Source organism: Arvicanthis niloticus, chromosome 20 (assembly GCF_011762505.2).
Source record: "Arvicanthis niloticus isolate mArvNil1 chromosome 20, mArvNil1.pat.X, whole genome shotgun sequence".
Classification (NCBI taxonomy): Eukaryota; Metazoa; Chordata; class Mammalia; order Rodentia; family Muridae; genus Arvicanthis; species Arvicanthis niloticus.
Window position 1 is genome coordinate 14,477,964 of NC_047677.1, and position 14,921 is coordinate 14,492,884.

Below are 14,921 nucleotides of genomic sequence, written 5' to 3' on the forward strand. Positions count from 1 at the left end.
GCTGCCTTCTGCACAGGGAGTAGCCAAGGTCCCGTCTGGCCATACTCACGGACATCTTGCAAATCAGCTTCAGGCAAGACCTGTCAGGTTCTGTGGTGCTAACTCAGAACCTTCCCACCAGGCTAAAATGGGTTGCTTAACTAGTAACTCGTGCTGGGCAGTGGTGGTGCACACCTTTAATCCCAGCACTTGGGAGGCAGAGGCAGAGGCAGAGGCAGGAGGATTTCTGAGTTCGAGGCCAGCCTGGTCTACAGAGTGAGTTCCAAGACAGCCAGGCCCACTAGCTCTGGCCCTCCAAAGATGTTTGCTGAGTGGATGAACCCCCTCTAGAGGCAGCAAAGCCTCCCTGCATTCACCCCCAAGTTTTGAGGCCTTAATCTTAATCTGGCCTTTGCTCCCAAATGCTCAGATAACAGACAGCGATTTTAACTGCTGAGCTATCTCTGCAACTCTGGTGGTGCGAATCTTAATCCTAGTATCTGGAGGATCTGAGTTTGCAGCCAGACTGATCTAGTACATTCCAGGCCAGTCAATCTGTCTCAAAAATACACATACAAAACCAAAACCAAAAAACCCTAAGCCATCATGATGCTAAAGGCTATGGAACCCGCTGCCTCTTCCTACCTGCCAAGACAGCCTTTCTAAACGAAGGCTGTGTGGTGGTGTGAATATGCTTGGCCCTGGGAGTGGCACTATTAGGAGGTGTGGCCTTGTTGGAGGAAATGTGTGGCTGTGGGGGTGGGCTTTAAGACCCTCCTTCTAGCCACCTAGAAAACAGTCTGCTCCTGGCTTCCTTGGGATGAAGATACAGAACTCTCAGCTCCCCCTGCACCATGCCTGCTTGGATGCTGCCATGCTTCCTGCCTTGATAATGGACTGAATCTCTGAACCTGCAAGCCAGCCCAATGTTGTACTTTATGAATGAGTTCTTGGTCATGGTGTCATTTCACAGCAATGGAAACCCACAGACAGCACACAGTAGGAGAATGCACTTAATTCAACTGCCCTCTCCCCCACCAGGCCATGCCTTAACGTGTATGGGTGTTTTGCCTGCATGTTTGTTTGTGCCAGACCACATGTACATGGTGGTCAAGGAGGTCTGAAGAGGATGCTGGATCTCCTGGAACTAGAACTGCAGGCGGTGGTGAGCTGCCATATGGTGTGTTGGGGATGGAACCTGGGTCCTCTAGAAGAGCAGCCAGTGCACCTAACCACTGAGCCATCTCTCCAGCTCTTGAGAATAGTGTGCAGCTTCTCTCTAGCTTGATATATGCTCATTTTTAAAAGGTTACTGAGTTTTAACCAGCAGAGGGAAAGCATCTTTTGTTACCAGGTTAGCTTTGAGAAACTACGTCCCATGTGACACGGGGTGGAAAAACTGGGGTCAAAGGGAAGAGATGTCCTGCTGGTACAGGCAAGGCGGGCACCAGGCCAGGAAGAAGATAGAGGATTGCCTCGTCCTGTGGTCTGTATACAAGTAACACTGGAGGATTTATTTGGTGAGTTCTACCACTCGACTGTGGCCAAAACCTTGTGAGCTGTACCCCACATCCAGGCCCTGAAGTCCCCAAACAGTCCTCCTGTGGGCCTGGGAGAAAGGTACATAGACAGGCGGACAGACAAATCCAGACACTAAGTGACCTAAAGAAATGAAGCGTAAGAGACCACAGTTTTTCTATTTTTATATTTTATATAATTAATAAAACAGTGCTTGTATAAAAATTCACACAAAGTTGCTAGAGAGCATACAAGTTCCAAAACTGTCCTGGGTTTGTGGTACATTCAGTTTTCTAAGGGTGCACTCAGATCAGTGTAACAGGCAGACATGACGTGGTATCTCATTCTCTTTGGTAAAACTATTCTTGTCACTTACCCCTCACAGTATCACTCTGATATCCACTTTGTGCAGGGTCTGCGCTTCCTGGGATGTCAGACATTAAGGCTGGATCTACAAGAGGCGAGGACTGCCCACAGTGGTGATAGCCCCGGGCCCTCACCCCCACTCCAGAATGACCCAGTGACCTCCAACCAGGGGTCTCCAGGTCCCTCTGGATCAGGTAGGAAGCAACTGCTGGGGGAAACAGTAGAAACCGAGGCAATCTCTGTAAGAACCCAAATGGCCACACTGTGGTGCGATCGGGCCAACTCCAGGCGCCGCTAAGTAGATCCCATTGGTCGGTTGATGATTGCTGCTGATATAAACCCCTCGCCCCCTAACTTAAAAGGAAAGGAAGGTTTGGGTTTCAACACTGAAGGGGAAGGGCAGCGAGCACTAACAACACTAGACATTGATTCCCTGACAAACGTTTGCCATCAAACAGATGCGGCCACATAAACTAAAGCAGGATTCGAACACTGTACATTCAAGAGTATCTTCAGACATTCTTTAACAACTTACTAACAGAAAAACCGAGACCACTACCACCTACCGTGACAGACTATTTTGGTGAACACCAGAATGTCGGGGCTAATCTTTAGTCCTCTGGATACAAGGCAAAAATAATCCAGACTACAAACAAAGAATCTAGATGGGGACAGGGGAAGCAGTTGCCGACAGATTTCATGAAACCCATTAAATTCTGAAAAAATAAGTATTTTATATTTCTATTGCTTCATGAAAAAAAAAATGCCCACTGGAGCTACCTGTACGGACGGTGAGTGAGGGCACCATACAGTCCAGTAGGGGCAGGAAACAGCTCCCAGAGTGTCCGGCTCTTTATGGGGGTGGGGGTGGGGTGAAGAGAAGCCCTACATAGTTAAAGTATTAAGGAAACCAAAATACAGGTTCCCAGAATTTAACACGCTCTGGGTAACGAAAAGTCCCGCTTACTTCCTAGAGCCCGCCATTTCTCTGACGTGAGTAGACAGGACTTCTAAAAACTCAGTGACCGATTGTGCTTCTGACGTCTCGGGACCACACTCCACTTTCTAGAAAGCAGGACAATCTCCACATGGCTTGGAATCCTCTTGGTTACATCCTCAAGACCAGAACAAATCCCGTGGAATTCTCTCAAACCAGTGAAGCAATGAGAGAGTGCCACGGCCATCTTTGGGGTAGTGTGTGTGTGCGTGCATGTGTGTGCACATGTGTGTGACTAAGGCATTAGAGAGAGGCCAAGTGAGGGGAAAGGGGAGTCTTCCGGCTGCCTTATTACCTTCTTCCTGGGCACAAGAAGGTTGCCTTGTCGTTCGTGGGCCCCTCACCTCACTTCTTATAAGGAGATATGTGTGCAGGTGTGGGTATGTGACAGAGTGCCACCAAGTCTCTGTGCACTTCCCAATGTCAATAATTTAGATTTACAGTTATAGCATAATCTGAAAATGACAGTGGATAGAAGCTTTACAGTATTCAAATTGTTATTTTTTTTTTAAATGCCCATTGGGTACATGCGAGATTATATCATGTTGTCTGCTAGAACGGAAGTTCTTTATGAGAAAATTCATAGATTCTATCATTCCTGCATATTAAGGTAGCAAAATATTAAGCCATTAAAGTTATCACATCTGTAATGTCCCACAAGGGTTTTGTGACTGCCCTGGGCAACTCATTACTCTTCTAGGCAAGGATGAGATGCACTGAGTCGGGGAAACAGTTTCCTTTCCTTCTTAGGCATCTGGCCCCAGCGCAGAAGGGGAAGAGATGTGCGCCTCCATGCTAGGGGTGGGCCGGGGTAGAACGGCAGAACTTCCTACAAGGTTTGAGGGAAAAGGTCTGGTGGGACTGGGAAGGGGTGTGGGCACTCCATTTAAGATGGTTTGGGTCCTTCCAACACCTGCAAAAGAGCCCTAGGCCTGGGCTTTGGAGGTTCAAGACCATGCTACTCATGGGAGGAGCTAACACTGAGGTCTGGGGACACGGACTTTGTACAAATACACGGAGAGTAAACAGTTCTTGGTGAACCCAAAAGCTCACCCGTAAATCACACAAAAATGTCCCTACACATTGTGTTCCAATGTGTCCCTCTACACCAGCATCTCTGTGTGGGGAGGGAACAGGGCTGCAGGAGGACACGGCTCCCATGAAGGCCATGAGACCCACGCCTCTGCTCTACCTACATTCATGTCATCTTCCAGTGTTCTCATCTACACAGTGAGCACCACACGGCAGTGGCAGACAGGCTGAGCCACAGCAGAAGGGAAACTCACATAGAGTAAGAGAGGGGCTACACACTACTTATAATCCGTCCCGTCTGCTGAAGCTAAGGGGCTCTGGACTCCTCCAAAATCAGATGTCAAACACAGGATTAGTAAAAACAGTCACTATGCCACCTGAAGCCACAGTTACCCATAATGCCTGAATATGGCATTTCTTTAAAAAAAAAAAAAAAAGCATAAATCTAAAATCATCTTTAAAAATCCCAGCAACTGAAGTAATCTTACAACATCTCATATTTTAAGATTTTTTCTAAATCAAACGGCTCCCAGTGAGCCTAATGATTCGTTCAAAGTTTCATTTTAATTAAAAAAAAAAAAAAACAGAAGAAGAAGATAAAAATAGAAGATGTAAAACCTGGGGAGAGAAACAAGTTGCTGCGTTCTGTTGTTTTTTGAGACAGGGTCTCCTTCTCCAGCCCTGGCTGGGCCGGAATTCACGATGCAGACTAACCGGACAACCAGACTGGCCTCAAACTCCAATGGCCTAGAGGTGTGGGCTACCACATCTAGTCGAAATTTGAATGTTGAATTGTAAGAGCTAGGGAGGGCACCCCAGCCCTGTGAAGGGACCCTACCCTACCAATTCTCTGATTTCACAGCTTGGCTACTCCGGCAAACTCCGGCTGTGCCACCAGGGAACACAGAACAAAGTCATGAATACAAAAGACCAAATTCAAGGCTTCTTTCTTGTGGCTGGGTAGGTGTGCAAATGTAGGAAACCACTCCCCACTGGCATAAGGTGCCTGTCTGCGGATACCATACACGAGCTCCAGAGCCATGCTCAGTCCCAAGGGCACCCGTTGCTCAGCCTGTGGTGACCCAAGTCCCTGGGCAGCCCCAGCCCTGTCATTTCTCTACTTTCTTGGCTTTCTTGAGAATGTCGCACTTTTTCCTGTTGGGGCGGCGACACCGCTCATCAATGCTGGGTATACATTCATAGTGCCACACCTCTTCCATCTTCTCCACGGGGTAGACAGCCTCCACATAATGGCGGATGAGCCTCAGCCTCGTGGGGTCCAGCTGTTTCTTGTTACAAGCCCCGGAGTGGTTGTACTGCAGTCGAAGGTTCTCGGCCGTGAAGAGTTCGGGGAAGAGCCTGACCAGGAGCCGGGCGGCGAAGTTACCCACCGACAGGCTCTGCTGCACGATCTCACGTACCTCCTTGTCTGACAGCAGGTAGGGGGAAGGCACCGGAAAGTCAGGTGAGGGGACCACCAACTCGTCCAAGGGTATTTTGCAAAAGTCTTTGCTGCTCCTTTCAGGAGGCAGCGGGGGCCCCTCAAACTCCTCACGGAACCTCTCGGGGTTGATTGCATAACTTGCTAGGTCCCGGCACTCGGGGCCAGGCACATGGACTTTGCGTTGCTGCTGGTAGGAGCGGCGCTGCTCCGTGTCCCTGCGCCGACAGCGCTCATCCAGCTTGCCCACAAACTCCAGGGTCCACACTCGGTCGTTCTTGGCTCTCGGGTAGAGGAGCTGCACGTAGTGGCGGATCAGCCTGATGCGGGCAGGATCCAGCTGCTTCTTGCCCAGGGAGCCGCTGCAGTTGTACTGCTTGCGCAGGTTCTCGTGGGTGAAGAGCTCCGGGAAGAGGTGCACCAGCAGGCGGGAGGCAAAGTTGCCGATGGACAGGCTGCTCTCGTAGATGCTGCGCAGCTGCTCCTTGCTCAGAAGGCAGTCTGAACCCGGCATCTCGAAGTCAGGCTGTGGAATCTCTAGCTTGTCAAAGTCAATGGGCACCAGCCAGATCTTCTTGGAGCGCCGGCCAGGCCGCTCGCCTTCAAAGTTGTCCTCTACCTTGACCACCGAGATGTCGTCTGGCAGGCTAGAGGAGTCGTAGCAGTCATCACGCGGTGCCTCTCCCTCGCTGCCTCCCTCCAGCCCCAGGCCCTCCAGCTCATCATTGATGCGCTGGGCGCACTGCTGCAGCCAGGCTTCCTCCTCTTGCATATCAGGAAAGTAGATCTCTGTGTAGTTGCGGATGATCTGCAGCCTCTGCGGATCCAGCTCCTGCTTGTCTCCATCACCGTAGCAACTGTACTGCTCACCCAGCTTCCGGTGGTCGAAGAGCTCAGGGAAGAGCCGGTGCAGCAGGAACACGGCGAACTCACCTGGAGAGGAGGCTTCATCTAGGAACTCGGTGAGGTCCTGTGTGTCCACCACATGGTCCGAGGCGATGGTGCTGCTGCGGTCCAGAGACAGAGCTTCCTCTTGGTCCTTGTTGTCCAGAAAGTGGCCGGTATCCACTTGGTCTGCTTCAAAGAAGTTGGTGACCTGGCCGCCTGGCTGGCTGTCTTCCATTTCCCTCTGGGCCCAGAAGCGGCTGAAGAAGTCATTCAGCTGTGGCAAGCACTCAGCTTGCCACACGGCTGTGTCCTTCACCGAGGGGTAGTAGACCTCCACATAGTTGCGGATGAGCTGGAGATGCAGTGACTCTAACTTCCGCTTGGCGGCAAAGCCACAGGCACTGCAGCCCCGGGAGAAGTCCAAGTCGCTGAAGAGCTCAGGGAAAAGCTGCACCAGCAGGCGACAAGCTAGGTCGCCGCAGGACAGGCTCTGCTCAGCGATCTGTTTCAGCTCTGCAGCAGTGAGCTGGTACTCAGGCGGAGGCTGGAACTTGGCCACCAGCTCAGAAGGGCTCACCTGCTTCTTGACACGGCTCAACTCGAGGGAGAGCAGGTCCACCTTGCTGTGAAGCTGGGACATGTTAGACGTGAGCGTGTTGAGCATATAGAACATCTTCTGGATCAGGAAGTAGATATTGGGGTCCCCATCGGTGCCAACCCCGACACCGCATTCCCGCTTCTGAGATTCGCTGAGCAGGCGCAGAGGAGAAGGGCTGCTGCCGGAGTTTGCCTTCTCAAAGAGCTCATAGGGGCTGAGCAGGTCTCCCGGGGGAGGGTTCTTCTTCTCCATGATCTTGTGGGAGATGCCGTACAGGGGCTTCTTGTAGGAAGGCATGGCGGCTTCAGTGGCAGGCTCCTCTTCTGCAGGCCACACACAGCTCCCACTCCTGCCCCTGCTGGCAGGTTCTCCATTTCCCTGACAGGGCGAGCTGTTCTCTCGTGTGCGCATGCCTGCCACGAGGGCCTAAAAAACAGAAACCGTTGTGCAGTTAGGTGTGTGTTCTGATGCACTGCACTACACTGGGCAGGGACTGCACAGAGGACCCAAGGTCAATGCTTCCTGGTCCAAAAACTCTGCACAGACAGGAACATACTACAAATACACAGTGGCATCTGAGGGCCAACCTGTTCCATCTTTCTACTCCTTGAGAAAGGGCTCAGGCTAGACCCAGGAAGGCTCCTGCTCTTGCAGAATACTTGTGCCAGGCTGGACTTCTACAACAGTTACCATGAGGCACACAGTAGCAGGAACACAGTAGCAGGCTGGCCACTCGTGGTGGCTGCCAGGACTTAACTCTTGATTCACATTAAACAGAGGCTGGCCTAGAAGCTCTTGGAGTCCATGGATGGAAGATTCTCATAGTGACTCGGGGACCCCTCAGTGTCACCACTGTTAGAGTATCCCTCCACTGCTGGCACCCACCCAATGCCACAGATGAACACCTGCCCTGACCGTCTATGGGAGCGCTGGCTACAGACTACTTTCCAGCCTCCTTTGACCAAAGCTCTGGACTGAGTACTATGACAAGGGCTTAGGGAGGAGGACCCTCACTCCAGGCGAGAGCAGCACGCTCTCCTCGAACTGCATGCTCACACAAGCTCAGGCTGCCCTTCAGAGGCTGTGCTCACTGTTCCAGACCTCACTGCCTTCCTCAGTCCAGATCACCAATTCCAGCACAAAACTGAACTGAGTTCTTGGTAGCCTAAGCAAACACAGGATAAGAGGACACTCAGGAGATAAGGTTTACCCACCCAGGTGGAGGCAGTAAGGCATAAGAAAAGCAGCCCCAACAAAACAGAGCTCTGAGCCCCCTGTGCCTACTACATACTGATGAGTGAGGGACTTCCTGGACCCTCTTTAAGATAAAACAAATCACTCAACTCACAGGAGAGAGACCTGGAAGAGATTCTTGTTGTTTTTCCAGGGATTGAACCCAGGGCTGTTTACATATGTCTACTGTGAGCTACACCTCATCCCCCACCCAGGATTTTTTTTTAAATTTTGGTGGTGGTCTTTTGTTTCGTTTTCAAAGATGAGGGTCTCCCTCTCCTCCTGCCGCCGTCTGCTGAGTAATAGGGTCAGGAACACAAAGGGGTTTTGATGATGATGCCCATGAGGCTGTCCAGGTGACTGCTTCGTAGCGGATCTGTGCAGGCCAGCACAAAGGTCGGCAGCATCTATCCCTAACACAGTTTACCTCTTGAGAGCAGAGGGCTCTCTTTCTTGGATGGAGAGAGAGGCTGTGTGTGGTCTGCATCTACTCTCCTCCCTGCTCCTTCCTGGTGACTCCTCCTCTCCCCCCACCCACTGAATGATGGAGTGTGCGTGACATTTCTGATCTACCCCATAACTGAGCAAAGTAAAAGACTGTTGGGGGGGGGGGAGAGATAGGGGGCCTTTGTACTCTCCCCCCCCATGAGCAGGACTGAGAGACCTTGGTTGCCACAGCAAGGTCAAGTGATGGGATCTAGGTGGAGTTACCCACCTTGGCTGCCCGGAACACAGCAGAACTGCCCCTGGGCTTGCCTTGAGACATCTCCGGCCATGACCTGGAATGGACTATGGATTATCCCACCCATCTGAAACCAGGAGGGGTTGTGGGTTGGGTCTTCCCCTTTAAATTGAGAGCTGAACATTAAAGCTTTGGGCCTTGATCAGAGAACGTAGTCTTGGCCTCATCTCTTCTCGCCCTCCTTCCCCTTTCATTCCCAGCCCCCCTTTCAGGTGAATCCAGTTGACTTGTGGCCGCGGGCGGCTACAGGCCTTGGCTGTCCCAGAATTAGCTCTGTAGACCAGGCTGGCCTCAAACCCACAGAAATCCACCTGCCTCCGCCTCCCAAGTGCTGGATTAAAGGCCTGTGTCACCACCTCCTGGCCTAGGGCAGGTATTTTATCACTGTCCAATCCCTGCCTAAGACAAGGACCCCTGGGAGCTAGGGGGGAACACTGTGCTAGAATGCTTGCCAAATACATTCAAGACCTCAGTTCTTGTAAAGAGTTCCAGTAAAGAGAGGTCGGGCAAAACACACACGCGCGCACGAACATATCCTACTGACTTTAGGAAGCTCCAAGGACAGAGGGTGGGATAAGCACAGGGCCTCCCCTGTGTGACCTTTCATGCCTCAGCTTCTATGTCTTGCAGCAAGGTAGTTTTGAGACACTACACACCAAGCATAATAACGGAAGTACTTAACAAATATCTCCTACTACAAGATTGTATTAAGCAAGGCATTCAGCACGAGAGAAGTAATGCTGTAGCCTTTCGTCACGATGTCACAACCGCTCTCACTAACAAAGTTCTCGATGCACAGGAGGGTGAGGCACAGTGAAGGCAGCTCTCAGGAGTCTGACTAGAAGGACTATAAAGAGATTGAGCAGACGGGATGAAAAACACTTTAGAGAGTTCTTTTACTTGTCTATTTGCCAGAAAGTGAGGAAGACTTCTCTCCCTAACCCCACAAGGACCTGTATGGAATCCAGAGCCTCAGGCGTGTTAGACTTGAAGCACTAAGGTACCATAGCGCTCAACCACAGAGCTAAACCCAGCTCTTTTACATTTTACTTTAAATAAATGTATTATTTACTTTTAGGAAAGATAGCTCATTGGTTAAGAGGCCAGGCTACTCTTCCAGAAGACCCAGGTTTGGTTCCCAGCACCTACATGATGGCTCACACCCATCTGAAACTCCAATCCCAGGAGCTCTGACACCCTCTCCTGGTCTCTTCAGGCACCAGACACACATGTGGTACATGCAGGAAAAACACTTATACATGTAAATAAGATAAATGAATATTTAATTAACTTTTAAATCCTGTCTGTTTGTCTGTGTATGGGTATGACCATGTGAATGCAGAGCTCAGAGAACTGCTTACCGTCACATGCAGCTGTGAGCTGCCTGACACGGGGGCTGGACTTGGCTGCTCTGGAAGTCTGTGCTCTTAACCACCCAACCATCTCTCCAGCCCCGGCCCCTCCTATTTTCAGACAAGATTTTATTTCATACTACAGTAAGAAACACACCTGTGTGATGGTGCTGCTGCTGCCGCACGCCTTTAATCCCAGCACTTGGGAGGCAGAGACAGGCGGATCTCTGAGACTGAGGTCAGCCTGGTCTACAGAATGAGTTGCAGGACAGCCAGGGCTACACAGAGAAACTAGGTCAGGTAGTGGTGGTGCATGCCAGGTGGGCCAGGGCTACAGAATAAAAGTATGTTTTTTGTTTTTAAAAGAGAGAGAGAGAGAGAAAGAGAGAGAGGGGGGACAGGGACTGGAGTGTCACACAGTGGGATAGCTCTTGCCAACTGCACAGAAAGGCTAGGGTGGGGCCCCCAGCACCATATACAACTGGACACAATGGTGCTTACCTGCAGTACAAATACTAGCGAGGCTGAAGCAAGAGGGTCAGAAGTCAGTCAAGTCATCTGTGTAGACAGTTTCAGGCCTATGTGAGCTACATGAGACCCAACCTTATACCACCAAGAAAGGCGATAGAAGGGAAGCCGGGAGAAGAAACAGTAGAATGGAGAAGGAAGAAGGTGGTAAGCAGAAGCAGTAGGAAAAGGGTAAGCAGAACTAAGACTTCTCTCTGGTGCTTAGAGGCACTCAGGATTCGACATGTCGTCATGGGCTTTTCTACAGAACTAGGCTGCCTGGAAGGCCTGGCAACAGGACTGTTTCCCTCAGTACCAAGAAGGTTGGAAAAGCACCAAAATCTTTTTTTTTTTTTTTTTTTTTGGTTTTTCGAGACAGGGTTTTTCTGTATAGCCTTGGCTGTCCTGGAACTCACTCTGTGTAGACCAGGCTGGCCTCGAACTCAGAAATCCGCCTGCCTCTGCCTCCCAAGTGCTGGGACTAAAGGCATGCGCCACCACTGCCCAGCAAGCACCAAAATCTTAATGTGGCATGTGCTCAGGAAGACTTCAAGGGGTTCCTGCTAAGAGACCTGAAATCTTCATGAGACTGTCAAAACCAAAGAGACACAGGAGCAAGGCCTGTGGTGGTTCCCTGTGGGCTCAGTGTGTCTGAGGCAGGATGCTTTCTTTATTCAGGAATAGAAAATCAGCATGAAAGTGTTAAAGGCACAAGCAGAGTCAGAAAGCTAAATACGTATGAAGGTTAAAAAAAATAAGAATAAAAACCTTCATTCCTGATAGGTTTGGGTTTAGTATATAATAAAATTGATCCAGTGTGTCATAATTGAGACAAGAAAAAAAATGGAAGAGGAAGTAAAAACCTTAAAAGAGGAAGAAAAAGATACACAGAATAGAAAACTGAATACCGCACAGATACGGATTTAAGAAGTGTTGCTTCATCTGTGTGCACCTGTGCATTCCCAGCTGTGCGCGTGCACATGCGTGCACACTCGCACACACCCAAAAATTGTAGGTCACTAACGGGAAGCACTGCCCTAGCTAGCAAACTCTTATGTCTCCGTTGCCCATTTCTGTAGACCAAATTAGATTTTTAGCAATTTTATGTCTTAAGTTCTATTCCATCAACATAATTTGGGGGGTCAGGGGCATGCCTGAAGCAACAGCTCAGCACTTAAGAGCGCACCTGCAGAGAGAGAGAGTTTGGTTCCCAGCACCAAATTCAAGTAGCTCACAACTGCTGCTCCAGCTCCTCTGACCTCCTCAGACACACACACACACACACACAAATAATAAAAATAAAACTTTAAAATGGTAAGTTTCGCAGATCATGGGATTACTATGAGGTTTTGCCAACAGGGAAGATTTCGAGTTTCTAGTCACAGTAATTAACTATAATTAACTGTAAGTGCTTCAGAGTAACTTGTTTGGCTTGGTTTTGTTTCTCTGAGACAGGTCTCTTTGTATAACCCTGGCTTTCTGGAACTCTCGCCTGCCTCTGCCTCCCTAGTGCTGGGATTAAAGGTGCCTACTTGGCCTGTAGGTTAACTTTTGAATGTTTGCTTCCTGACAAGTACGTCCACTGGCCCAGATGAAATAGGACCCTTGCATTAAGGCCATCAGAGGAACAGTTACTGTACAGTGAGTATTCTGGAGGGAGACTTGCCTTCCAGACAACATGGAAGGGAGGTGGAGAATGACTAGTACTACCTTGAACTCAATCTCTGGATTCTCCCTCGTTCCTACGCAGGATGTGAGAATACTCAGCTGGGGGGTCCCCTCCACAGTTCTCAACCCAGTCTTAGTCTTTTTAACACAAATATCGCCATTCCTACCAAGCATGATAGAAACTCTATTTCTTACTAAACTGCTTAATAAGAAGCTAAGAGTTCCAATAGAGGGCAATGTTCTTCACTCACAGAAACCCTGAACACACAATTCAACAAACACAAGCATCAGAGGGAAGGGTCTTAGCTGTCCCTACACTGGGGTCCCGTCAACTCTGTGCTCAATTAATTCCACTAACGCTGCCAAGTCAATGATGCGCTGGCTGTTTATGGCTGATGATAAAAATCTCTGCTCAGCTGTCTAGGAATATCAAGAAATCCTTAAATCTGTGCTACTTGGCACAAGGTATCTGGCTGACAGTTCCCAGCTCTCCAAGGTGCATCTTCCAGACATATGGGCACTCTGTGGCACAGCTCCGGCTGGTGCCAGTAGCTAGCCCGATGGGACTTCATTCACAAGGGAAGGCCTGAAGACCTCAGCTAGAGATTGGAACTAAGTGAGAGGCCGATGCTGCCATGTAAGTGACAGGCAGCGGACATCCTGGGGAGACACCAGGGATACGGCCACCAGTGCAAGAAGTACTGGTCATCGCCATCAGACCCCGATCTTAGAGCAGCTACTGATCTCAGTTCTGTGACTAATGAGCTTAAACACTGTCCAAGGAGTCGGCCAAGTGGAAGGAAGAAGGCAGCCTGTCTGTGGGGAAGCACGAAGGGAAAATCAATGTAACCTCAAGCCTAGGCCACGTGATTCGGCAGGAGGCTGGCACCACTCTTCTGGAATCACAGCATTGAGAGCAATACATATACACCTAGCACAAGGGCCCAGACCCACTTAGTGATAGGTCTTTGGGAACTAGAGTGCCTGGGAACTAACCAAGACCCTGGGCGCACTAGGAGGGAGTCACCTCAGACTCCTCCGTTGCTGCTTTCTCTCCAGGCCTTCCTGATGCTTCTCACAGAACCTGGAAGGAGTCGCCATTTAAGACTCCTGTGACCCCTCACAAGCACCCCTGCAGTCCTCAAGCACCCCTGTAGCCCTCAAGCACCCCTGCAGCCCTCAATATCCCACCAGCTCCTGACAGGGCAGGCTTGGAAGCACAAAGCTCTCAGCCTGAAGAACTGCAATCCCCATCTGCCTCAGTTTCTGTAAGGCACCTTAGGAACCCCAGCTTGTTCAGCAGTCATAGAGGCATTTCTGTTCTCCATCTGAAAGACCAGCCACAGTGGAAGACCAACACAGACAAAAGACCCTGGGAGAACAGAGCTAACCTCTGCCTGGACAGCTCTTGACTACCATCTCCCTTTATAAAAGACATTAAGAACAAATATGATGCTGGACGGTGGTGGTGCACGCCTTTAATCCTGGCACTTGGGAGGCAGAGGCAGGCGGATTTCTGAGTTCGAGGCCAGCCTGGTCTACAGAGTGAGTTCCAGGACAGCCAGGACTATACAGAGAAACCCTATCTTAAAAAAACAAAGCAAAACAAAAAGAAAAAAAAAAAGAATAAATATAATTACCAATAAACACTCTAGCTGTGTTTATTGGTAATTATATTTCCATTCCAGGGAGGGCAGAGTCAGTCCTTCCCACAGTCTTTGTAAGATTTTTCCAAAAGCATCAGGGATAAAACAAAGGTGTCAGGGGGCTGGAGTGATGGCTGGGTGGTTAAGAACACTGGCTGACCTTCCAGAGGTCCTAGGTTCAAGTCCCACATGGCAGCTTATAACTGTCTATAACTCGAGTTCCAGGGGATTTGACATCCTCTCCTGTCCTCCACAGGTACCAGGCATGCACATGATGAACACACATACATGCAGGCAAAACACCATACATACAAGGGGTCGGCACAGCGGTTTCAGAGAGACACAACTTCCCACAGTCCCTGCTCTGCCTACTTCCCTGATAACTGTAGAAGGCACGTGAAGACAGTCTCTCCCCAGATGGTCAAAATGCTAAGAGATCTTATGCTTGCTGCCTGGCCCCACTAGCACAGGCTCAGGAACTCCAGGAAAATGGCAAGTACCAACCCTTTCTGACATGAACTGGTGTGATTTCAGAAACTCAGCCTACACTCAAAAAATTCAATTGCTGTTCAAGTCATGAGGGTTCTGAGAATACTGATTTACTGACACATAAATTTCCACAACCTTTCAAAAAAGCAAGTGCCAGCCAGCCACAGAAGTATACAAGTTAAGCACTTAAGAGGCTGATGGAGAAATTAAAGGCAGTGAGGCATGATGGTGCACACCTTTTATTCCAGCACTAGGGCGGCTTGGTGGGGCTCTGAGTCCAAGGGCAGTCTGGGCATGAGCATTACAGATTGTTTAAAAATGTCTCAGCCAGGCTTGGGAGACAGCTCAGTGGGTAAGGCACTTGCTGTAGCATTGTGAAGAGCTGAGGTGGGATCCCCAGAACCTATCAAAACACAGTAGGAGACGTGTGAAATAAACTGCTCCTAAGACAAGACGGAGTATGGA

The 14,921-nt window shown here is 49.8% G+C and overlaps 1 protein-coding gene across 1 annotated transcript in view; it reads right to left on the reverse strand.

Moving 5' to 3' along the window:
* Nucleotides 1-1,669: 1,669 nt before the first annotated feature.
* Bend3 (BEN domain containing 3) overlaps nt 1,670-14,921 on the reverse strand; it is a 33,480-nt gene continuing 20,228 nt past the window's right edge. The window contains exon 4 of the mRNA XM_034524959.2: nt 1,670-7,245. Coding sequence (XP_034380850.1) covers nt 5,002-7,245 — 2,244 coding nt within the window. The 3' untranslated portion in view covers nt 1,670-5,001. The remainder of the gene's footprint in view (nt 7,246-14,921) is intronic.